This window comes from Echeneis naucrates, chromosome 5 (assembly GCF_900963305.1).
Source record: "Echeneis naucrates chromosome 5, fEcheNa1.1, whole genome shotgun sequence".
Taxonomy (NCBI): domain Eukaryota; kingdom Metazoa; phylum Chordata; class Actinopteri; order Carangiformes; family Echeneidae; genus Echeneis; species Echeneis naucrates.
The window spans coordinates 11,006,479-11,030,609 of record NC_042515.1 but is presented as its reverse complement, the minus strand read 5'-3'; the positions used below and the strand labels follow the sequence as shown (position 1 = coordinate 11,030,609).

At 42.7% G+C, this 24,131-nt stretch overlaps 1 protein-coding gene across 1 annotated transcript in view; it reads left to right on the top strand.

Moving 5' to 3' along the window:
* The first annotated feature begins 1,864 nt into the window (after positions 1 to 1,864).
* Positions 1,865 to 24,131, top strand: part of sema3fa (sema domain, immunoglobulin domain (Ig), short basic domain, secreted, (semaphorin) 3Fa) — a 45,851-nt gene continuing 23,584 nt past the window's right edge. Inside the window, exons 1-2 of the mRNA XM_029501691.1 lie at positions 1,865 to 2,152; positions 3,725 to 3,878. Of these exons, the coding sequence (XP_029357551.1) occupies positions 3,767 to 3,878 (112 nt within the window). The 5' untranslated portion in view covers positions 1,865 to 2,152; positions 3,725 to 3,766. The remainder of the gene's footprint in view (positions 2,153 to 3,724; positions 3,879 to 24,131) is intronic.

The following is a 24,131-nucleotide window of genomic DNA, read 5'->3' as shown; positions in this document are numbered from 1 at the left end:
GAAGTGCCCGTTAGTTCACTTTGGATAAAGGTGCTTCACATAGCTTTTTGGAATCAGTCTGACTTTTATCCTCATCACAAAGTCCTGGAAAGAATCAAAGGAAAGGCTGCATCAATGACAAAATCGAATGTGTAACAATTGCAAGTCAGATGTGAATAAGTATAAGTTTTAACATCAAATCATCACATGCTAGAGCAGCTTTTATGGTCTATCAGAGGAAATAGTAAATCAACTCTATACGGCCATGATTAAGTGAAAGAGATTCTTTGCATCTGCGAGATTCTGATGTGATTCTATACATTTCTGCAATTGTGGACTGCATGAAACCAAAGCTACTGTATTTATCGTTTTCGGAATAATAAGCATGCACACTGGGTATCAGCTGTGTTGTGCGTTGACTGGATAAGAAGCAGAATAAGCCAGTGTGATAAGGGGAGGGATCGAGTGAGATTAAAAGATTTAAGGCTCCATTTGTCCATGAATATCTGATGCCTATCTGAGGCTCGAGCCAGCGATCCCTCTGTCAGGTTGTCGAGGTGTTGGGGGAAATGTACCTTATCTGCATCCAGCCACTTTTGAACTGTTTCCTACATGAATGCGCTGTCACATCCCAGTTTGGCCTCAAAGTTTATACTGCAGCTGTGAGAGCATCAAATAAAAACATTTCTTCTCACCTGAAACCATTGTCTTCATGTTTGTCTTTCTTCTACGCCAGAGACAAAATACAGTAAGTGATTCATGCTTCATTCAGAAAGCAAATGCTGTCTCCATACCTGTGAGACTGCCAATACCAGCAGATACTGAACAATTGTTTGGCTCTGAACTGAGTATCTGAAAGGCTCACAGCTCAACTCAAAGCTGGCTCCAGTCAGCAAATAAAAAATCAGTAGCTGGCAGTCACAAGCGTAATCAAGTTGTGAAATTACCTCAGTCTTTTTTTTTTTTTTTTTTTTTTACTTCAAACAGACGAAAAAAAAAGAGTCTTCCTCTGGACCAGGAGAACAGTTTCCCCTTGCAAAATCATCACACGTTGCTCTGCAACATCTGAGCTCACTTAAGATCTTTTATTGTTTGGAAGCAGGTTCCTTGAACATGAATTTGTCATTTTAAAACATTGGCTCCTTCAGACAAAACCAAATCTACATCGCATTAACACAAGTTCCCATGTGTTCTGTATTACAGTGAATGTGTCTGCTCTGCATTGTTTATCTTGTAATTAAGTCATCATGGAGATATTTGAATTGGAAATGTTACACTGTTTGGGAACTGCATAAAAAAAATAATAATTAGACCTGTCTGAATGCATTTGCTTGTTTTATCTTCATCCATCTTTATTTAAATCTGTGACTTTGTAAAAAAAAAAAATAAATAAATAAAAATAACTTTTTGGTTGTCAAAGAGAAAATGCTAATGCAAATGAAAACAGATTGCATAATTCACTTCAGGCTCCACTGCAGCGTTTAATGAAAACGGCTGGATGTTAGCGGTCAGTGGAGAAGTGCATTTTAAACTATGATGTTCATTTAATTTTGATTAGAGCAGAATATATTTCCCCGCCAAGACTTGAGGACGTCTCACGTTACTCACGCTGTCGCGAACAGTTTAAGCTCCCTTTGTCTTTCTTTCTTTCTTTTTCTTTTCTTTTTTTTAATGTCCATGTAGAGGTCGGTTTTACCTGTGTAGTGTGAGTGTGAGGGGATGCGGATCAGACTTGGTTTGTGTCAGCTTTAAGGTCGGGACGCTGGCGCAGGGGACGCCAAGGTAGGTTCCCTCCCCCATGGGTGTGTCCACCGCCGGGGGGGGGGGGCTCAGTCTATCCACCTGCAGAAGCAGCTCCACGGCACTACACACTTGAGCGCCGCAGCTCAAGGCTGAACCCTGATCTCCGCTCATCTGCAGGGGGGAAAAACTCTTTGTTTCCGAGCTCCACGCTGCATTTGTTTGATGCGATTTAGGGCCCACTTCAAGTTTAAGCGGCCTGCGTCCAGTTCATTTAAATCCAAGCTTTGTTTGGCTCTGGGATAATCGTGGAGGATCTGCGGCGGATACACTCACACTCCTGCGTGCGGACAGAGGAGCTCAAAGGATCTGGGTGGATGGTTTTTAAATGTTCACCAGCTTTATCACAGCATTCAGTGGCCGCAACTAAAAGGTAGGTCATAATGAAAGTCCCGTTTGTTGTACATGACAAGTCACATGAATGAATTTAACAGACAGATACATCAGTGTGAAGCCACATTTGGTACAGTCGAGGGGGGGGGGGAGAAAAGGGAAGAAGCTCTGTGCCGCGTGTGAAAGATATAGAAGAGTACAGGCTGTAAAATATCATTTAAAAGTGCAGTGAAATGTTTTAGTGCGATATATTGTGTTGTTTTATTTTAAGTAACATTTGCTGCCCACGTTTGTGTGTATTTCATTATTTTTCTTTCGTCTTCTGCGTGCGTGGGAGTCTCAAATGAGTTATTCTGTCAAATATCTCCAAATACTGCAAGAGCCGTGTGCGCGCGCGTGTTTGTGCGCGCGTGGGTGTGTGCGTTTGCGCGTGTAGGGGCTTAATGAACATAATAACTTGTGGTTTTGAGGGAGTGAAAGTTTTTAGTTTTTTGTGTGGTTGCTGTAAGTGGTGATGTTGGACCTTCTACAATGTGCTCTCCCCTCAGCCATCAAACGCTCGTCGCCAGTTTCTCCGGTGAAACTTGAGTCAATTTCAAATCCTGCGGCTCCTCATAAAAATAAATGACACGTGGTTCATGTTCACGTCCTCGTAACTCAAAGGAGCAGTCGCGCTTTATTATTCTGGTGAACTGTCCGGCTCTCAGAGCTCTGCCCCTCTGGAGGAGGAGGGGGGGGGGGACTTGATCGTAAGCCCGGACCGGCAGCCTGGCCTCGGACTCGGATCCACGTTTACAAAGTGGATCCGGATCAGCGTGGACCTTCTCGGTGGAAGTTGTCCTTAAACGCTTTGGCACGCTCGTTGCCCGGCACACATGTTTCATTCCCCCCAGCAGCAGTCAGGTTGTCCTGAGCTCAGCCTGCAGCTCCTCTCTGTGGGGATGTTATTATCTCCGGCTCTTTGTGGTGCGTTGATGCGCTTTGTGTTATAGTCGCGAGCAGCGACCGACGCGCGCGTCACAGGCTCAAAACAAGCAGGTCCGCGCGCAGCTCCGACTAATGGCGGAAATCGTTTCTAAACTAATGACCGGTTCTATTTGGGCACGTTTTGTTTTGTATAAAAAAAAAAAAAGAAAAGAAAAAAGAGGAGTGTGACTCGGCAGAGAGTCTGGAGGGAGACTGTCCGTTCACAATGTTGCCTTCACATTGCACAAAAAAAGGAGGACAACTGTGGATGGACAGGAAGGACATATCCACTAGCACTGAGGAAAATCGATTTTTGTGTTTCCAAAGTCATGTCATGTCCTCAGATTGGATGGCCAAAATGATGATGTTTGATACATTCACAGCAGATATTCAACAGTGTGCAGACACACACAGAAGGCCGCAGACAACAGGTCCAGGTTTTGTGTCCCAGGTCCAACAGGATGATCTGTTTTTACTGGGAATTTATGGCCTCAGTGCCAACAGGCCTTTCTGAGACAGAACTATGCAGCTTCGTCTTTAAGTGATCAGTCTGATTATTTCAGCTCAGTGACGTAAAGTTGGCTTCTTTGTGCGATCCGAGTGCTAGCTTATTGTTTATTGACACTCGTCCGTCTCTGTCCCTCAGCTCCTGGACTCTCCTCCTCCCCTGTTAACAAACAGAGGGACCATGTTGTGGGACAAACTGTGCTGGCTGCTGGCCCTACTGGCCTTGTCATCTGGGGGGCTGCCCCCCTCTAATGAACCCCTCTCTGCTCCCAGGATCTTCCTGTCTTTCAAAGGTAAGAGACTTGGAATAATGCTGGTGCTGTGCCTGTAACCCAGTTTGTGTGGATCCGTGTTACTCTACACACATGTTGTTGCTGGCAGAAATCTCACTTCTGCCATCAGTCTTTGATTTCTTGGTCTTGTTCTGAAACTGTAATGGATAAACTGTTGGCATCACCTGAGTTCAGAGCTTGGCAGGCCTGCCATTTGTTCCCCTCAGTCCCTAACAACGGGTTTGATTGTGGCTGATTAGAGGGATGAAATGTGCTGCTCGGTTTAAACTCCTGGCTATTAGTCGCCCCAAACAGGCCTTTCTATGACCTCGGCTCTCTCCTGAAATGAAGGCAGATTTAACACTTGGCTGGCCACACACACAGGGCGAGGATCCAACATGTTTCGAATGTTTGCTTGTGCCACATGAGACCCTTTGTGTGTGCATGTGTGTTGGACTGTCCCATTAAAATAGGTCTATGTGGTGGAGTCTCCAGTGCTTTGTCATTCCAGTTTCAGCGTATAGTGCATGCAAGCTCTGAGGGTTGTTGTAGCCGTCTCTGAAAAGGATTTTAAAAAGCTGATGAGTTCAAATCCACATCTATACCAGATCCCACTGGATCAGAGCTCTGTTAAAATATGCTTAACTACAATCACAGGAATAAAGCAAATTGATGCTTTTCTTTGTGTGTGTAATGTCAACGGCGTGTGGAGTGTTTCTACTGTTTTTAACTTTGGTTCATGTGGTGGTCTTTTGCTAAGATGATGAAAAGCGTTTTTCATCGTCAGTGAAGGTTTGTCCACTCTGGTACTTCAGCTTACCTGTTTGTTCTCTCTCTCGATCGCTGTGTTTCTCTGTTGGATCTCATCTTTTTCTCTCTGTCTCTAATCAACTTGGATTTCACACTCCACTGATTTCACATTTACTTGGCGGAAAAGAGGTCATTTCTTTTCTGTTTCGTTTAATTGAGTTCCGTTTTGTTTTTAATTAGTTTTGGAGGTTACTTTATGCCTCACAGAGTAACTTCGGATAGCTGGAGACTAGAAATGCACCTAAGCTGAGCGTTCCCTAATTGTATTGGTTTTTAAACCACACTGCTGGGAATAGCTCCGTAATGTGCTTTTATTAATTTTTTATGTCCCAGTGTATTTAACTAAATAATTGGCTTTAGGTTTCGTAATATCTAGCAAGTGCTGACATACAGATTTGGTTCGTTTGTAATAAGTGCCATCTGTTAACATAATCGAGCATTTAAATGTTGATGATAAAACAAAGGGAAGCTTCTATATGTAGGCTGCAATCTGCAGCAGCCAACGGATTCAGCTGCACTGTTGACTTTGCCACTGTCTATGACCCGTACGCTCATGTTTATCCATAAAGGTTACACACAGTATCGCTTTCCGCTGATTATTTGCATTTTACAAAGCTTGGAGAGACAATTTAAATGCTTTTGGCTGAAACCCAAAACTTTGACACAAAGATAACCCACACTTTGTCTTTGCTTTTCAAATCTTTGCCCTCCATCAGAGCAGCAGACACCGGGTTATGCACACAGATACACACGCATTTCTCCAAAGGAAGCTGATAAGATCTTGTATGTTACACAGTGGAAGGGGTTCTTTTCAACGTGACCATCTGCTGTAAACACTTCCCCTGAAATTACATTTTAAGTACACTCTCATTTATTAATTGCCACTTTTCAGCAGTGTCTGTTTTCTGCCTGAATATTTCTATTACAAGCGCTCCTGAAACTCACCAACTAGGAAGCCAATCAGAGCACACATGGCACAGAGAAAAACTGGTATCATGGTTTTTTGCTCTGACTTTATTTCCTAAATTACTTATAGGGAATGCTTTTTTTTTTTTCTCTCTTTTTTTTTTTATACAATTAATTTCACGAGTCTCACCATTTTACTTTCCTCGTTAATCAACTGAACTACGCTGATGTGTTTGTGCTTAGTATTAAAGCCCCGTGTTGACAAGGACTTTGTAAAACTAAGGTTTACAATGTAAACAACCATAAGCTGATGGTTTTGTGGAAGTAGCTCCTGACTGTGTTAGTGCAGGCTGAGTTATTAACTGTGATAAGGACCAAGAGAGCAAACAGAGGCTAAGACTAAAGGAATGTTCATTCAGAGCTCACAGGAATAGATCATCAACCCAGACTTCAAAAGAGAAAAAATGAAATACACAAATACACACACACTCACATACGGGCACATAACAATACAGCTCAAGTTAAAAATTATACAGTGCGCCCCCGCCAAAAATTTGAAATAACATCCAAGCACACTACAGCATACTGTAACTTGCTTTTTTTTTTTACAAAACGTGCTGACATTATGACAAAAGGTTTCATCCATGCAGCTCCGGAGGTGTATTCTTTCTCATAAAGTCTGCACAAGGCCATTTCAGATCAGCTGCTGAGAACTCCTATATTTACTTTTAAACAAGGTCTATAATCACATGCTATTTTAGTGCACTGGGCTCTGGGAGGTTGTGACCCTTCAAACAGAAGCCAGTTACACCCGAGGTTAACTGCCCTCAAACTGTGGGAGAATGGCACCATATTAACAAGTAATAGCTTGTTCGACTAATCCTCAGGCACATTTGAAAGTGTTTAACTTTGTTTTTCTTCGGCCTCTTCAGTTGTCGGTGGAACACCTGGGTACAATGTCAGCACTGGGAAGAAAGCCTGCAGAGAAAAGACAAAGCCGTGCAGGCAGTCCTGTAATTGGACTAATTCTCAGGGACAATCTGAAGGGCTATTTCAGCCCTTTGCTCTCTCTCCGAGCGGCGGCCTTTTGGTCCTCTGTAATGGGCTGATGGTTGTCACGCCTGAACAAAGGCTTCACATATCGGCTCATCTCTCCTGACAGTTTTCAAAGTTATAATCAAAAACAGCAAGATGTCCTCCACCTGTTTAGGACAGTTTGAACGTCACTGCTTGTTCTATTTCTGACTCTACAACAATGATTCTCATCTTCCAGATTCAACGCCATAGGCAGAGTAATCTATATATAGTACATGAAGGGGGTCCATTGTCTTCCTCAAGTTCTAACAGCGTGCCATGTCTCTCTGTAGGTGGTCCTGTACTCTTGCTCTCTCTTTAACCTTTCCAGTGAAAGAGAAAATATTATCGTCATAATTGTCCTTGCCTTGCCATAAGATATTACACCTTCTCCCTGGATTGTTAGGATAGCAAAGCAAAGTTTATCTCTTTGTACCCCGCCCAGTCTGTTCACTGATTATTGTGTTTCTGGAGACAGCGCTCAGAGCCACAGCCAGGCCCATGCTGCAATCAAGTGTTTGCAATCAATGAGCTGCTGAAAGCTCATCCACAGCTAACCTGTCTGCAGGCAGATAACCCCTGGATGCTCAAGATAGAACTGAAGTCTGGCCAGTGAAGTCCAAAAAAACCAGACATGTTGCTTTTCCGATAGAAAAATCCAAAGTCAAAGTGCTTTCATTTTAGTCTTTTAAATGCACATTTGTCAACTGCTTCAGTTGTCTCATCTCCGTCAAACAGAGGCGAACACATTACCAGCTGCTCTGACTGACTAACCAGTTCGGATGGTCCAAATGCATAGTATGTGAGCACATTTTTCTCATAACCCAGAATTCCTCCTGCTGCTCAGCCACATAACTAATGTCGTTAATTAGCCGTATCATCAGACGGCATTACACATTGCAGCGTTATATTACACAAATCACTCAATATAACATGCATCATTAGGGGTGTAAAGCATAATGAGACAAGCATCCCACATGCCTGTGCGATGTTCAGCGATAAACAAAGATCAATGATAATAATAATCAAATACAGCACGAGGTGTTAATGTTATTGCTCTGCCTAATGAAGAATCATGTAGGGTAAGGTGGCAAATAGGCCTATGGCTCTGGCTAAAGTCCGTGTTATGCCAAAAAGCATTATCTAATTCACATCCTCTATCCCCTTCAGCCAACTGTGCTTGTTTGCTTCATCCCCAGCAGATAAACATCATCGCTTCACAAAGGTAACAAGTTTGTCACAGCCACTTCCTGCCCCTGTCCTACACGCAGTCAAATTCCGAGGAGGTCCGATAGCTTTTGTTAATGTGTTTTCATCGTGTCATAACTCCTCAAACATTCCTGGGATGCGGTTTGCTCTTTTGGTATGCGTAGGACATTGTACCTGTTGGTACACTGTAGCAGCCTATAGTACAACGCTGCTTCCCTTCACCGTTATTGCCACTTGAGAACGGCAGGACACTGAGCGATGTTTCCAGAGCATAAAGTGCAGTGGCTGTGGCACGCAAGCCTGCAGCAATTATTACAATACTTTGCTACCTTCTCTCCAGAGATGTTGCTGGTAGAGGGAAGGGAGGTGGTAGAGCATCCCAGCAACCTCTGCTCTGCTGCTACATGCTGTCAAACTATGATTATTCAGGAGAGAAAAACAGAAGGCGACAGCTCCAGTGCTAAATATAGTGTCCTTCCTGTCTGTGTCTTTCTCCTTTTATCTCCCTCTCCTCCTCTGCCTCACAGTGTTCCTCCTCTCCCTTTACTCTACACTCACACCCTCTCTATTTTGCGTGTTGATAAGAGGTTGGCATTGTGAGCTGAGGGAGGAGAGCGCCCAGTACGCCGCCCACAGCAGGGGCGCTGTTTTAGTACGCTCAAAAGGCTAAAGGCGAGAGCGGGGTCTCCAAAGTGCCCAGATTTTCCTTGTGAGGGAGGCACAAAGGTGAGGGGAGCAGGGCAGAATGTATGAAAGTGGGTGGGTGGACATGTACCTTTGGAGAATGGGTTTTACATAGCAGCTCTGCTAATATGTGCTAAGTGCAGTGGAAAGATGTGTCTCAGGCTTGAAAGGAAATAATGTCTCTCCATTGTGTTGCCTCTTTTTAGCCATTATCACATTACTAATAGCTGGCCCCCACCCTTTAATGATGTCACGGAGAGTTATCCAAATCACTTCTCCCAGTAAAAGGCACTAGATTTTCCTCAATTTGAATATTTCTTCTGAGCTGGCATGCAAAGCCCATGCCTAAGCACTTATTAAGGCTGGAAAACCCTGTGGTGATAAAAATGCACAACATCTAAATGAAACCATAATCACTCTGCTATTTATTATTCCAATCGTTTGCTATTATGCATTTTAATCATAGATTTAATTATTTGTACTGGGGAGAGGCACATGCACTGATCCAACCTCTTCAGAATGAGCCTGTCTTCTTGAGCTGAGGCACAGCCAAGCTCCAAATCAACATGCACAGTGGAGGGTTGTATGTTTTTTAACAGTGAATGAATACTGTTATTTAATGATGGTCACGTTTTTTTGAATCAAGGGGGTGGTGAAGTGAATGACTGAAATGCATTAATATTAGAGAAGGACAACAGGGACTAGAATGTTTCCTGTTGCTGGGAATAACGTCCTAAATCATATGGATTCATTTATTTTACTTTATCTAATCTAGTCTGTCTGCCTTGTAAGGTTTTTATTTTGATGTGCACATACGCCATGAGGAGCATTAACCCGCGACTCAGGTTGCACACTGATTAGTTCATAAGTTTTTGTGTGTTTTTTCTTTTTGTATTCCCACGTGTTACTTTGAATTTGATTCTCAATGACTTGATTCAACTAGAAGTTCATCCAAAGTTGATTAGTACATCAAATATTGATGATCCTGATCTTGGCCCAAGCCAAAATATCTTGGACACACTGTGATGTCACTATTTGTAGAGCACGTATGAGACCTTTTTTTCCCCTTACCCAGAATCCAAAATAGTCTAAATTCAAATTCCTGCACCATCAATCACTGCAACGTAACTTCTGCAAACTGCGGACAACCAAATTATAAGCTTTGTATTTCGAACTTTTGACCTTGCGTGTCACACTTTCATCTACTGAGAGTAGATAACTTTAGATAACTAAAGCTTTTTTTTTTTTTTTTTACTGAGCCTGCTCATGTCTGGCAGTAAGGATAGATAGATAGATAGTGTTTCATGCCCCCAATGCCTCCATCTGACACTCCTTCAGCAGTGTATGCACTTTTACTTTAAAATCTCTGGATGCTTGAAATAGCCCATGTCACTTTCCACATTTTCACGATTTATAGGTTTCCTTTAGTGTAGTTCTCAAAACATTTTGTATTAATAGTTCGATTTTTTTTTTTTTTTTGGGGGGGGGGGGGCTGGCAGTTTCAAGATGTAAATGATATAGATGAGTTTACTGCATGAGTTTACTGCACATAGGGGATGCTTTGGCAGCCTTGAAGAATAGCCCCTCCAGTTCCCTGTCTGCTGTGCAAAGGGGGCCAACGCTCAGCAGGGAGTAAAGACAGACACACTATGATGGATGCGGGTGTGCGTAGTTGAGTGATAGACAGTGCCTGTGTGTGTACTGTACATTCTGGTGTGTGCGCGTGCGCGCCGATGCGTCTCTCTCTCTCTCACTCGGTCCTTGCTGCATCCATCTTTTTTTTTTCTCTTTTCCATCGAAATGTGGCAGACAAGATTAAAATAGACACAATAGTACATCAGACTCAGGGCATGTTTTATATATTTTAGGAACATGATTGGATTGACACTTTTAGTGAAAAGGGTTAGTGTAGCCTCTGTAATTGTGTCCTTTTGGGCCTTTGAGACAGAGACTATAATTCTTGAGGAGTGATTTTAATAATTATTACAGGCAGATTGTTATGCAGACTGTGATCATCCTCACCACCTCCAGAAGAGGAGCTGGAGGGTGGGAGAGCTGAGGAGGATGACAGTTTTTGTGGTTAGACAGTTAGAGAGCGAGATCGTAGTGGCTTTTATAGAAGGTAGTTTCCTTATGATTTAAAGTGATAGAAACAAGAGAAACTCTTTTAGTATTCATATCAAGTCCATGTGGTTTTGTCTGCGTGCGCAAGTATGCACCCGTAAGGATGCTATATATGACACTGATTTGGTTTGGTTGCCATAGCAGCATCTACCTGTCACTCTTCACAAACCAAATCAGGTTCAAATGATTCTCTCCACAGAGGAGACGAGGGATGTAATCACAGCACACATTGTGCTTATTTCCCCTGATGTCTGCTTCCTCATCTGCTCATAGTAAACCCAGAAAGAAAGCAGCACAGAGGTTTCCAGGCTTAGTTAAGACAAATGAGAAAATACATTTGCTAAGACAATTGGCTTTGATAAGGTTTGCAGTATGTGCAGAGCATCAGAGAGCTTAGTGAGCGAGAAAGTGAAGAACTGGTTTCTTTTCGTCGAGGCTTCACCCGGCTGGACATCTGCTCCAGATGTGGTCGAGTCCTCAGGGCGAAGGAGGAGGAGGGGGGGGTTGTAGCCCAGACTGAATTAAGGAGACGGCAGGTCAAGGGCACTGCTCCACTTGTTTACTCAGACAGATATCATTCATTATCATTTGTCTGTCAGTGTTGGGATCACATTACTGCCATGCCATTGACCCCGTTCATGTGGTGGCCATTTTAAACATTTGGGCTGGGTAACTACTTTGGACATGTACTGTCACGGCTTATGTGTGTGTTTATATCCAGCACTCGAGAACTTTAAAACAACCTGCCAGAATATATTTTTAAAAGCACTTAAGTTTTAACTTTCGTATTGTGAACTGTGAATCCTTGAGTTGATTCATCTAATGGCAGAAAATGTATCATTTAGGTCTTTTTGCTGTGTTAACAAAAAAAAAAAAAAAAAAAAAAAAAGTGGGGTCTGATTCTCATTAAACATTTTTTACTACTGATTTGATTATAATGATTTAATTACAACCTTATTATATTTATGACATTTAGTTTGTCCTAATTTCAGAGGTGGTGTGACAACTGTATGATGTATTTGGGTATGCATAACATTAAATATGTAACATTAAAACAACAGCAAAGCTGTAATTGCTCTACCATGGAGCACTGTGAGACGTCAGAGGCGGCTCCTTAAGGAATGAGATCACTGGGTTTTTCTTTATCTCCAGACGTAGACAGAAACTGGATATCTCCATGTCATTGAAAATTAAGTACCTATTGATTTTGCACTTTCAGCTGGACAAAAGCATCTATTTGATGGTGTCACATTGGATTATTTAATAGAATGAACAATTATGAAGTGCTTGAAAATAATGTGATGATGATCGTTCTCCAGAAGAGTTCATCAGTGGATTAGGTGCTGATCAAAATGAAAGTTAGGGGAGGACAATAGACGGGCTGTCTTATCAATGAAAACAGGTGTGTTTAGAGGGACATATAATATTATCTCAGTTTTAGGTCTCCCTATTGACAAAAACTGACATGTTGAGCTTGAGCTCATCTTGCTCCAGCTCAGTCTTCATACAGGAGGAGAGGATGAAGGGAAGGAGACCCAAAGTCATACAAGAAGTATGAGAGTAGAAGATGGGCTAATTGGAGGGAAATGTGAAGGGAGCAATAGAGCAGATTCAGACAGGGCAGTAATGGACTACAGGGCATCAGTGTCATGTTTGCTATTTCAGTGGGAGCCTGGATACATGATGGGACTTGAGAAGGAGTAGAGGAGTGTGGGTGCAGCAAGACATACGCTGGACAAATTGTGTGTCTGCTTCCCATTAGTTGTGTGTGAGTGTCAGTTGAGATGGTTTCCCTCTGCTGGTCACTGCTCCGACAGCCTCATCACTTCATCTCTGTGTGAGTGCCCCAATTTTAACCTCGCACTGGAAGGTTCAGGGTTGAGTCAATGAAAACTGCTGACTTTACTCACACTTGCATATTGTCATACCAGTCATCTCAGAAGGACTGTTTTAAGGGGTAATTTAGCACCGAAGAGCATCTGGCTGAAGTCCAAAGTGCGTTCTGGACCATACATCCTGTCACCACCAATACAAACTGACCTGAAGACAAAGCATGAACTTGTACAAATATTTCTTCCTGCTGAGTGTTTGTGCAACCTTTTGTCTTTTTCCGCATGCCAATTTGGCAAAGCCATATGAGAAGTGCTTCCTATCCTTAAATGAAAGGTCAAAGTTGTTTTTAGGCAGAAGCTGATCAACCTCAAACACCCACAGCCCCCAGAAATTTTTCAGGTGTGAGCAATTCAGACTAGTGGTCTATGAAGCCTCTCTGTGTGTATGCATTGGATGAGGACCAAGTAGCTGTCTATGTGATTATGGGAGAAACAAGGCCTGTGGTTGAGTCTGACCATGATCCTGTGGGAGTTTGCAGTAGATGTGTCTCACTATTGGATTAGAAAAGCAGGAACATTCCTCCTTCTCCGCCTTCTGTCAGAGCTGTATTTCATCCTTTAGCTACAACCCACTTCTACTTTCATATGCTGTACGTGCATCTCTCTGCAGGATTCATAATTGGTGAAACTGAGCCTCAGTCAGATGCTAACATCATTACAAAGCCCACCTTCAAGGTTTGAACTGTAAATGATTAGTAAATAGCAAAGCCTTCCTTTTCAGATTGATCTTGCTCCAATTGAATTTGTATTCCCTGTGTTCCATTAGCTGCTGTGGCTTCAGGCGAGTAACGCCTCAGTTTGAGGGTTAGACCCCTGAGTGAGATCACCCCCCCGTGGGCCAGAACCCCCTGAACCCACCTCTTCCTGGATGAACAACAGAGAGGAGCCGTGTGGAGGAGGAAGGACAGAATGTGATGGAACACGAGCTTTCCAGGCCTTGTTTGCAGTGACCATGCATCGATGGGCTTCCTGATAATGTGCTGATTGTGGAGGGGAAGACATGGTCTCTCATCCCTGATCATTGTAGCAGTTGCATTGACATGATGCCAGATTTTTCTCCATGCCTGCCCCGGTCACGCCCCTTTGGCTCTGAGCTTTGTTAGTCAGCCCTGTTCTCAGGAACCCTCTCTAGGTGTCTCTAATGGTATGTTGGCAGTGCTGGCCCATGGTATCTGTGCCATATGTCTGTTTGTGTGACTGCATCCATATGTATGCATGAGAAATAGCAGCAAGGGCCTCCCATGTTGCTGTTGTTGTTGTTGTTGTTGGTGTTGACGCCTCACTCATCCCCGTGAATGGACTGCTTGGTCTCAATAGAAGAGGGGCGTTTGTGTGGGGTGGGTCCATCATTCACTTACTTCATTCACGTCCCCGGGGATGCGGAGGGGGAGTGGCATACAACACTGGCATGGCATTAACACTCAAAGCAACTCTGTCTGTCCTTTACCTCCCTCTGCTCGCTCCCTCTCTGTCTCCCATCATTCTTGTCTCCCACTTTTCCTCCTCTTGGCACAAGATGCTGAAACAGTCATCACTCAAAGCTTGGCTATGATCCTGGACTTTCATGTTCTGTAGGATTTCATGTAAGATGAATTGATGTGCTCCTCTGGACCTGGCGCTTTGCTGCACTACAATGATGGAAGAGCACAGACAGCCCCTCGGAGAGCGTAAAGGAAACAGCACCTCCTGGCACAAAACGGAGGCAAAAACTTTTTTTTCATGGCTAACGGATCTAGTTTTAATGCGGTCGACTCAGCTGAGAGGAAACAAAAATGTTTTTTTTTTTTTGGCCTCTGGGAAGATCTCCAAACTAAATGATGTTTTGTTCAAGTGTAATCGTATTTAGGAAGTATAGAAAGCTTGGAATTCATTACGCCATGGCTTTTGATTATACTCATGTCATTCACATAGAAGATTGGCAAACAGCATGAAATTTTGCTTTTCACTACCGTGGCCGGATTACACTGTCCTATTAAACCAGCTAAACATGATTTATTAGTCACAAAGCATTGCATTATATTGTGACCAAATTAGACCATAAAAACAACAGTTCGTGTTTATTCTCACTGCTTCATTGCAATGCATGCTGTGATATTTATCTGGATTTTTAACCTAGAATGTGCTTTTTAAAACTCGCACTGCACCACACTCTTGGAGGAACATGGTGACTCAAAGAAATCAGCATCAGTGTGCAGCATTTCCAAGTACTTGAGGTGTTGCTCCAAAAAAACTACTAAAAAACTAAAACTACTTCTAAATCTAAATGTTTACTCTGTACATTGTATTTGTTGTATTATACACAAAGCAAAATGACAAATTAATACATAATGAAGATGCTGGAAAGTGTATTAGCCAAGCCCAGTCAACTCTCTTATTGCATTCATTTTGTATCAGCATGGGCTACCCTGTCCGACATAAGATTAATGTGATTAAATTTTAGTGTCCGACTCTGAGCGAGGGAGAAAGTAAGGCAGAATTTAGATCATACTTTTTAAAATGATCAAAAGCAATGGTTCTACTAGGGTTGTAATGCTGTAAATGAAGATATTATTTTCAGCATCAATCTGAATAATGATGCAGCGGCATGAAGATAGGTTAGGGGTAGAGATGATAACCTCTTGGTTTGCTTACCAAAGAAATGTCTTGATTGGAGCGCTGTTTTGGACGATGAAATGGAAAATCTTTGTTCACTCACCGTGTGACAGTGACGCACACCAGCAGAATCACTTCAAATAATGCTATTGCGTGTATCTGAAGACGATCAAAAGATTATTTCTCAGTAACTCCCAACTCTGTAATGTGTAAATGTTGCAAATGATTAACTTGTTTGTCTGATGATCATAACCAGACTGCTGGAAAAGCTACAAGAGAAATATGGCAAGCAGCAAACAAACGAGCCCCCAAAAGGAAAAAAAAAAAAAAAATGTGTCTGCTCTTCAGATCTGATGAATGAAAAACAGATAACGGAGAGAGGAGCTGGGAGTATGAAAGAGTGAGAAAGGCCACTGATAAAACAGAATATAGTCTGTCTCACTCCCCACCCTTGGTGAAGCTCAGTCTGTGGCTGTATTATCAGTGCTGGGCGGAAGGCTAAGCTCTGATTTATGCCAAGGTATGACAGTGTGAGATCAGAGTCTGTCTAGTCACTGGTGTTCAACACTTTATAGGAGGACGGATGGTGAAGCTGTGACCAAGATATTCTCCAGTCACGCATGTTGACTTCCTCCCAACTGATAAGACTCTCGCCTTCCTCTCCAAATATTTATCTCGCCATCTGTGTTTCTTTCTCAAATCAAAATAGGTACTTCCACCGAACGCTTTTCTTCTGTCAAACCTGTCGAAGCATCTCCTGCCTCGATGAGCAAACATGTTTCAGTAGAGGTGGAGCCCAAAGCCAACTTGCTGTGAACTGCAAAATCTGCACCAATCAGTAGGGCGGTGTGGAGATGCTACCACTATGGTTTTGAATGTGTTGCATCATGATTGTTTAACCATTGGAATGGATCATTTCAACATTTCTTATCTACATCTGCTTGTGTGCATACTTACTAAATCCTCACTGAGCAGAACTGCCAACAATAACACGCAGGGGAAATCATGTCCATTTTCTGATTCAGTTTGTGTTTTGAATGAGTTTTGTTCCAGTCAGTGCTTGTAATATTGATAAAGCCTGCAATCTGAACAGGGGGAAATCCTGTTTGCTCATTTTGTGCCTGGTGGGCAGTAATTGCTGTGTTGTATTGCCATGAAAGATTTATGTTCATAAGAGATCCTGTTGGTTTTCTTTCTTTTGGCATAGGGGCATAGTATTTTATTTAATTTATTTTTTGGTGTGTGTTTTCAGTTTTTTTTTCTGTGTGTCATTGCTCCATCTTGTTCCAAACCAGTGTCAAAAAACAAACAAAAACAAAACTAAGCATAGGTCAAGATTAATTCAGTACAATGCCATCTGGGAAACTTCTCCTCAGTGATTTAAATTTATCATCAGCGAACCATTGAAAAGCCTCTCCACTGCCGCCAGACAGCCACACTCTGCATACTGACCTTTTTATTGTCATGGCTGCAAAAAGTGCTACAGGGTCACGGGGTAGGATGTTCCATCTGTCCGTCAAACATGAAAGCAGCCAAATCAACAGGCACTGGTGTTTTAGATGTGAGGGGGGAGGGCGTCAGTAAAAAAGGCAGTGGATTACCCAGACAGACTATTATCTATAGGTCTGTCAGCTTGTCACTCAGACGGACCTTGGGTAGCTCTGCCTTAATTGCAGGCTGGGATGAGAGCATGAGGCCCACCTTCGGCTGGCAATTCAAATTGTCCATTAAAGATGTAATGGCTGCCAACATGTTTCATCTTGAGTGACCTTTTTTGGGTGTTTCAAAGCACACATTTAACCTATTGGAATGTTAAACGTCTTCTTTTTTTAGCTTGTAATTATTGCCTGTGAAGGCTGTTCATTTTGGGAAGGATCATCACATTCAACATTCCTTTGGACACATAATCAAGTAGGTGCTTCCTCTTTGGAAGATCTTTGAACAAACATAACTCCAATGCTCTTGGCCTTTGGTGGTCCGAGCGGATGGCGGCCTCTTGAGATATCACTTAAATACACCACCTGCCTGGAGCTGGGTGATGTACAGCTTCCTTCACACCTCTGATAAGCTCAGCTATCACCTTGTCAAATTATCGTCTTTACAGAGAACCTTTAACATAGAAACAAGACAGCTGCTGATGATTGTCATGAAATATTGTGGCATCTTCCAGGAAATAAAAGATTGGTACATCAATATAAAGGCATTAGTGTTTTCATATTTTGTTTTTAATTTAGTCGCTGCAGGTTAAACATATTGCCAGAATTCAACCATTTCTCTGACAAATTTTCAGAAGCAATCCCAATCTCTGCATTCCTTTCTGCCAACCCTTCCCCCTCTTCACCCCCTTTTCCCCTTCAACTCCTCAACTCCCACCATTCCCACTATCAACATATCCATCATACAGCTTCTCCTCTGCTAAGAAAAGATGAATGCCCTTGACTGACGGTCCCCCCCACCAACACAGACCCCCCCACACACACACACACACTCTTTGTTTTCTCCACTCATCTCCTTCCAGCTATGTGAAGCAGACAAGACAGATAGCTAATGGACACGTTAACATGGATTGTTGGTGACTCACAGCAGCCAGTCAACCCAGTCTCACCAGTTGGTCTTCCTGTCATGTCTTATCATCCCACCAAACATTTCTGCTGTGTCTCATTGACAGCTTGGCACAAATCTGCGTGGAGAAAAAAAAAAAAAAATACAAATGCAAAAAAGAAAGATGGTCGTGATGTAAAGAAGCAGTTGTAGCTCAGCTTGTTGACAGTTGGTGTCATCAGCAGACATAATATCCGTTTGTGTCATTTCCTGCAGTCCTGCCATCAGGAAGCTACCAAAGAGAAAGTGATATGGATCGTGAACACAGAGGCAAACTTATTAAATGACCCGCAGATGAAGCTGCTGTTTAGTTTTGGCCTGTCCAGTGAGTGTTCAGCGATGAAGGACACGGCCAGTGCCCTGAACGCAATGCATGAAAACTAACAAATAACATCTCACATTTGTGGGGCTCAAGTTGCTCTCATCCAGGTGTTAGGAAGAAAACGTTGCATTGTTTTTGTTTTTTTTTTTTTTGCCTGCTTCCAAGTAATATCACAGGAGGAGTTACCTGCAATAACTGGTCAGAGAATATCTCTGTGTCTTTTATCCAGATAAATTTGTGGTTAATTAGTTTTTCTTCGGTTGCACAGTTTAGAGGACTTGAGAGGTAGAGTTTGTGCTCCAAGTGTAATTACCCGCAGAATCACCCTCTGAGGTCAAAGCCATATTGATCTGTTGGTTCACCAGTGTACCGTTACCGACCGATGGAATGGATTTAATTCAGCAGCATTATGTTAAAAGGGATTATTAAAGTTTCTACGTTTCTTTGAACCATGGATGTCTGTACAAATGTTTGTGCTAGTCCAACTTCAGACGTTCAGATATCTTGGAGGCATCACCAAAACTTATGTCCCCTTGATCGGCTTAACCACTTTTCATTGCAATCTGTCTGATATTTGTCAAGGTAGCCAGGAACAAAGTAGCGGGTCGATTCTGTTGTCCATAAAGTCACTAAATAGTAAAAATAGTACATTGAATGTCAATGCTTCAATAATGTGACATACAGGAAAAAAATAATTGAAGGATTTTCCTTACAAGGTTATTTCAGTCGGTTTGCAATGAACTTGTGGTCCTGTGGTTTTAGGATTGTCTCATTTCTTGTGGCAGAGCTTCCACTCACTGTTAACTGAGCACAAAGACTGCGAGACAGATGAGCCGGTCTTCACTGCAGGCTCTAACTCCAACTCCCTATTTGCGGTCCACGCCACGCTGCTCAGCAACCAGTCGGCCGATTGTGCAGCATTATCTGGCTGTCCCCTGCCTGTCATATGGCATTAGTGCACAAGACTTGACCCAGGATCTGCGCTGACACATACCTGGTTGGGGGTGACCCTGTCTTTGTCTAGCACCGATGTGGGGTCAAGTGGGTGCATGCAGCAGCAGTGCATGCAGCATTATGTTGACTGTGCAGAAGCAGATGGGCTCCCGGCACTCTCCCATTAGTGGTCCATGGTATGATAACGCCACAGACGCTGGGTGACCCTGGAGCTTGACTACCTGCCCTGTCTGGTCATTTGGGACCGAGGTCAGGTTTATATTTACATCTAAAACCTCTAATTGACCATCTCATTTCATGACCAACACACAATGAGAGACATACAAGGCATGTCCAAACCAATTCAGTGGATTTTAAAAAGTATATCATATTTTCCATTATTGGATTTAATCCAAAGGCTCTAGTTGAGCATACTAAGAGCTCAAATGGTGGAGCTGCTTTTAAGAAAAAGCATGAAAGCTCAAAATCCAACAGCTGGAAAACCCTCTTGGTTGAGGCCAAATGCGGCCTGTCTCTCCAAGTGGTCTCGTATGTTGCTATAAAATATTCCCAGTTTAGATCCACTCACCGTTGTTGCATGTTCTTGTTTGAACATCACGCATTGCGCAACTTCATAATGGAGCTACAAATGGTTAGCCTTTGAGAAATTTGTATGAAAACTTGTACAACAGTTGCATCACTGGTGAATCTTGTTCGACATCTCCTAACTCTCTCTTCACGCCCAAGTTTAATACCGCTAATGGGTTAAGTACGAGCCTTGCCATGGCAGGAAATGTACATCAGCAGCCCTTGTTCTTCCCCCTGTGGCATGCTGGCGGCCAAAGAAAGGGCTGCAGGAATCAGCAGAAAAAGGCATGTGTTATCTCGATAGGCTGGTATGCAGACAAAGGGCTATAGTGGATGCTGGCAGGACCAGACAAGCCAAGGAAAAGGAAAGGTGTCAGAGGAAGCTTGGTGATAAATCAGAATAGCATTAACCAGGCATAGAAAGGAAGATTTAAGATAAATGGACATGCTGCAGTTGTCTGGTAGAGCTGCCTTGAAAACATCTTTAAATAATCCCTCCAATGTTCTGGATGCTGTGCGAGGCTGGTGGAAATGTTCAAACAATCAGAGGAGGTTGATACAGGACAGGAAAATGATAAATGATGTTGAGATACGAGTTTCCTCATCACTCATCACTGAGTGATAATTCAGTTTTATTTTGGACACTAGAAGAAGCAGCACTCTGGTTATCTGCCTTTGGCCGTCATCCTGCGTAAATTCAAAACTGTATGCTTGATTGAAATAACTGAAAGTTTGGCCCTCTTGGATATAAAATGCTCTCAGTTTGTGCTTAACCTTAAGTGAGTGATTAGTTATGGGAGGTTTGAATCCTTACATATATTACACAGTGGTATCCTGACTTGTTTTAGTTTCCTGTACTCTAGCTTCACATAAGTCATTCACATTCAACAGTAGCATACATCATTTGTATTTGCCTATCCTGGTTGATTCATTACTGGAGCAGGAAGTAGATTCCTCTGTCATCTGATGACATGTATTTATTTTATGATCTGGACAACATAATTTTTCCCCTCTCTTCTAAAACGTCTGTTCCCAAAATGACTTTAAAACTGTTTCACATTCTGACATCTCCATGGTTAAAGTTTAGTTTAGACGCCAAAACAAAACAAAACAAAAAACACAAAAACTTTGTCAGGGAAGGCTCATGATCTAAACTAACATTGCCGTAAAAGAATAATGGTGCATCAAAGTCCAATGATTTGTGGACCCATCCATCCACCTCAACAGGCCCCCTTTGTGGATTTTGTGGTTTCTTAGTAATGCTTTCCTTCATTCCTGACCGATTAGCGTCATAATTTCGACATCAAATAAAAGTCTTTGTCACGAAGGTAATCATTTGTGTCTACCATTAAATGCTACATCAGCATTGTGCGTTGTACACATACAGTAGCTAACACCCCTCCCGCCAGCAAACTGACTGTTTGCCCACATCCCATCTGGCAGAAGATTTCCAGAGCATCTGTACAAGTATGCCCAGATTACGGTTTCTCCCCTCGAGGCCATTAGACTCTTAAAACTCCCCTCCATTATTTTTTTTTAAATTTGAGCCTTACAGGCCTGATTTGAACTACATTTTCCTGCCTACGAGTACATGCCACTTCATGCATCTATTGCATAAACTTGGTCAAAAATCTCTTCACATCCGATAATGGATCCATCAAAAACCACCAGGAGAAGTCATATAAGGCAACAGAGAGCCTTATGTGCATAGAAGAGTACTTTTTATTCTCATTTGACCTGTATATATGTTTCACTTTTTTTATTCCCTTTTTGCTGATTTCAACAATTTTCCTCTCTCTTCAGCTTTGTATCTGACCCAGTACCTGAAATTTCAATATTTTGGTGTATTTGGGCAGAAAATGTATGCGTTTGGTCCTTTTGTCCAGCTCATGATTAGAATATGCATTGAAAAGTCTCCATGTGCTTTTGTGAGTCTTTTTTTTTTTTTTTTTTGCCCTACCAGCAGCAGTATTTGGGGGGCGGCTCAGCTTCTCTGTTAGCTGCTAAAAAGCTCTTTTAGTTTCTGTGGCTCTCTCCCGCCTGCCTTGATAAATGCAAGTTCTTACATTGGCTGTCAGGCTCCTGCACCCTTGGGACTCCTCCCTCCATTCTCACTCCTCCACCACGCCATTTGCTGCTGTGTGTGAAAAATGACCACAGGGAGAAGAGTGCATTCTCGGTGCTGGACTGGTAAGTGGAACACCCAGATTGGGCATAGGTGGCCATTGCCCCCAGTGGTTCCTAAGTCAACACTTGCTGCTAATGGTCTCTCTAAATTTACCTCGTAATTACCCCCCTGTTATTGCCCCCAGCTAGCAACAAACTGGCCATGACCTTGATACAGGAGGCGGCGAAACCTCATTAAATTGCATTTTGTTCATTTCTAGTTTAAAGCAGAGAGAAATGTTGCGGTTTATCGATGGCAATAATCCAAATGCGAGATCAGACTCTATTAGAGGATTAAGAGAAATCTGTAAATGGGGATTCTTCTGAAAAGGCTCAATGTGCCAGAGTGTTTGTTAGTGCAGCTGACAGAGAGAGAAAGTATTTATTCTAAGAGTCGGTTCAAAGGTCATCCAGGGAGTGGATGATTTTTCAGCTGTCTCATTATTCAGCACTTTTCTTAATCCCTCTAAACTACGCTGTCACAACTGACCACTGCTGCCACCCTGACCAGCCCGCTGCAAGCTGCAGCACAGCTACAACAACAAACACAGCTTCATCATCATTTACAGTGGCTTGGAGCATCTGCAAGACCCCAATCCCACACACACCCTTACACACAGACACACACCCCCACACGTTAACACTTACACTCACAATATCCAGCCGCAAGCACACAAGCACATTGGAGTGGAGCATTTTCTAAACATAAGTAAGGAGCTATTGTTTTTTTTTTTTTTTTCATTTTCTCCAAAATCCAAAGATTAGTCTTGGAGAGGTAGACCGTCAGGCAGCTTAGCACGCTGATTCTCACACAACCCGCCATTCATTTGTTTTAGTTTAGTTTGTTTGTTTTTTCATGAAACTTTCATTTTAAGTACGGTTTTTTAGAAATGTTATGCAGCTGATATGGCTCACAATTCTTCGTAACTTAATGTAAAACATGATTAAAAACTGTAATAAAGGCTCTCTGTTAACAGACAATGAACACAAGCATTTTATATCGGTTTCTTTTCCCATTTTTCTATTATCTCTTCCTCCCTTTAAGTGGCCCATTCGAGCATCATCATGACCACCCCGCTCTCATGACCCATCTTGGAGCATGCACCCTGCCTGACCCCCCCACCCAAGAGATAATCCTGATTATGCTGAAGTGTGTAAAGGGGCCAGGATGAGCTTTCACCTCAGACCCCTCATGCCCTTTAACCTTTCACCTGCAACCCCACGGGGTATAGAGGGCAGCTGTCCATGGCAAGTGTGTGTTTTCATATTAGAGCACTTTTAATAGCTGCAGTGCGTCAGTTTGTGCCGAATGCAGCAGATGGATAAAGACTTTTTTTTTGTTTGTTTCTTAAAGAATACATTTTCTTTTTTTTCTTTTTTTTGTGGAAGAGCTGGATAAATTGAGTTTACAAAAGCGTTACCATCTCGTACGTCTCCACTCTGCATGTAATCCAACTGTCTCTGCTTCTGATTACTACATGTACAATGTATCCTCAAGTTAATGAAGGTTGGGTTGGCAGCCCAGAGAAACTAAATGACCTTCTCTGTTGGTTGAAGCAGAGATCATTTTGTATTCCCTCATGCTTTAATTAACCTTTCCTGTCATCTGAAACAGCACAAGATTTGTTATAATCTCTCATTTCCACTCAGGAAGTGAACTCACTACTTAAATCAATCTTTCTTTGCTCATGATTTGTGCGGTAGGAGACAGGTGTCCCTGATTTGACAGCAGGATCAGAGGGCTCTACTTTGTGTCTACACAGAAACACACACAGACACACACACACACAGGGTATCAGTTGTAGATAAGCGTGAAGAGCATCTGAGTGACAGCATCCGGAAGAGGTGAGATAAGGCATAATCTGGTGCCAATTATTTCTCCTGGACAGCCACAGGTGAACAGCAGTCAGCTCCAGTGACGTGTCTGAGTCAATAGTCCAGGCTGCAGAGATGGAGAGAGGCTGATTATGAAGTGCTGAACATGTGCAAAGCTGTGACAAGTTGGGATGATAAGGATTTTTGTTGCTGTTCAGCCCCTCTGATATCTTCGATGACCTCTGCAAGCTGATGCACAGGCCTCACATATCCAGCATGCATTGTGGGTTTGACATGAATTATGCTCCGATCCTCATCATTCTTTATTTTTGCACTTACAGTGAACCAAAGTATAAAAAAAGTTCTCATACTTAATGGACTTAACAGGTCTCGCCCACCCTTGTTCCACGGCTGAGTGGTGAAAATCAGTTGAAAAGCTGTCCAGTGCCATTTGCTGGTCGTTGGTCCTAGCTTTCACCCGTGAGATGGATTTTGAAGTTGGACAAAGACAGCCTGCAGCAAAATTCATTGTGTCATTAATCTAGCACCTAGTTCTCA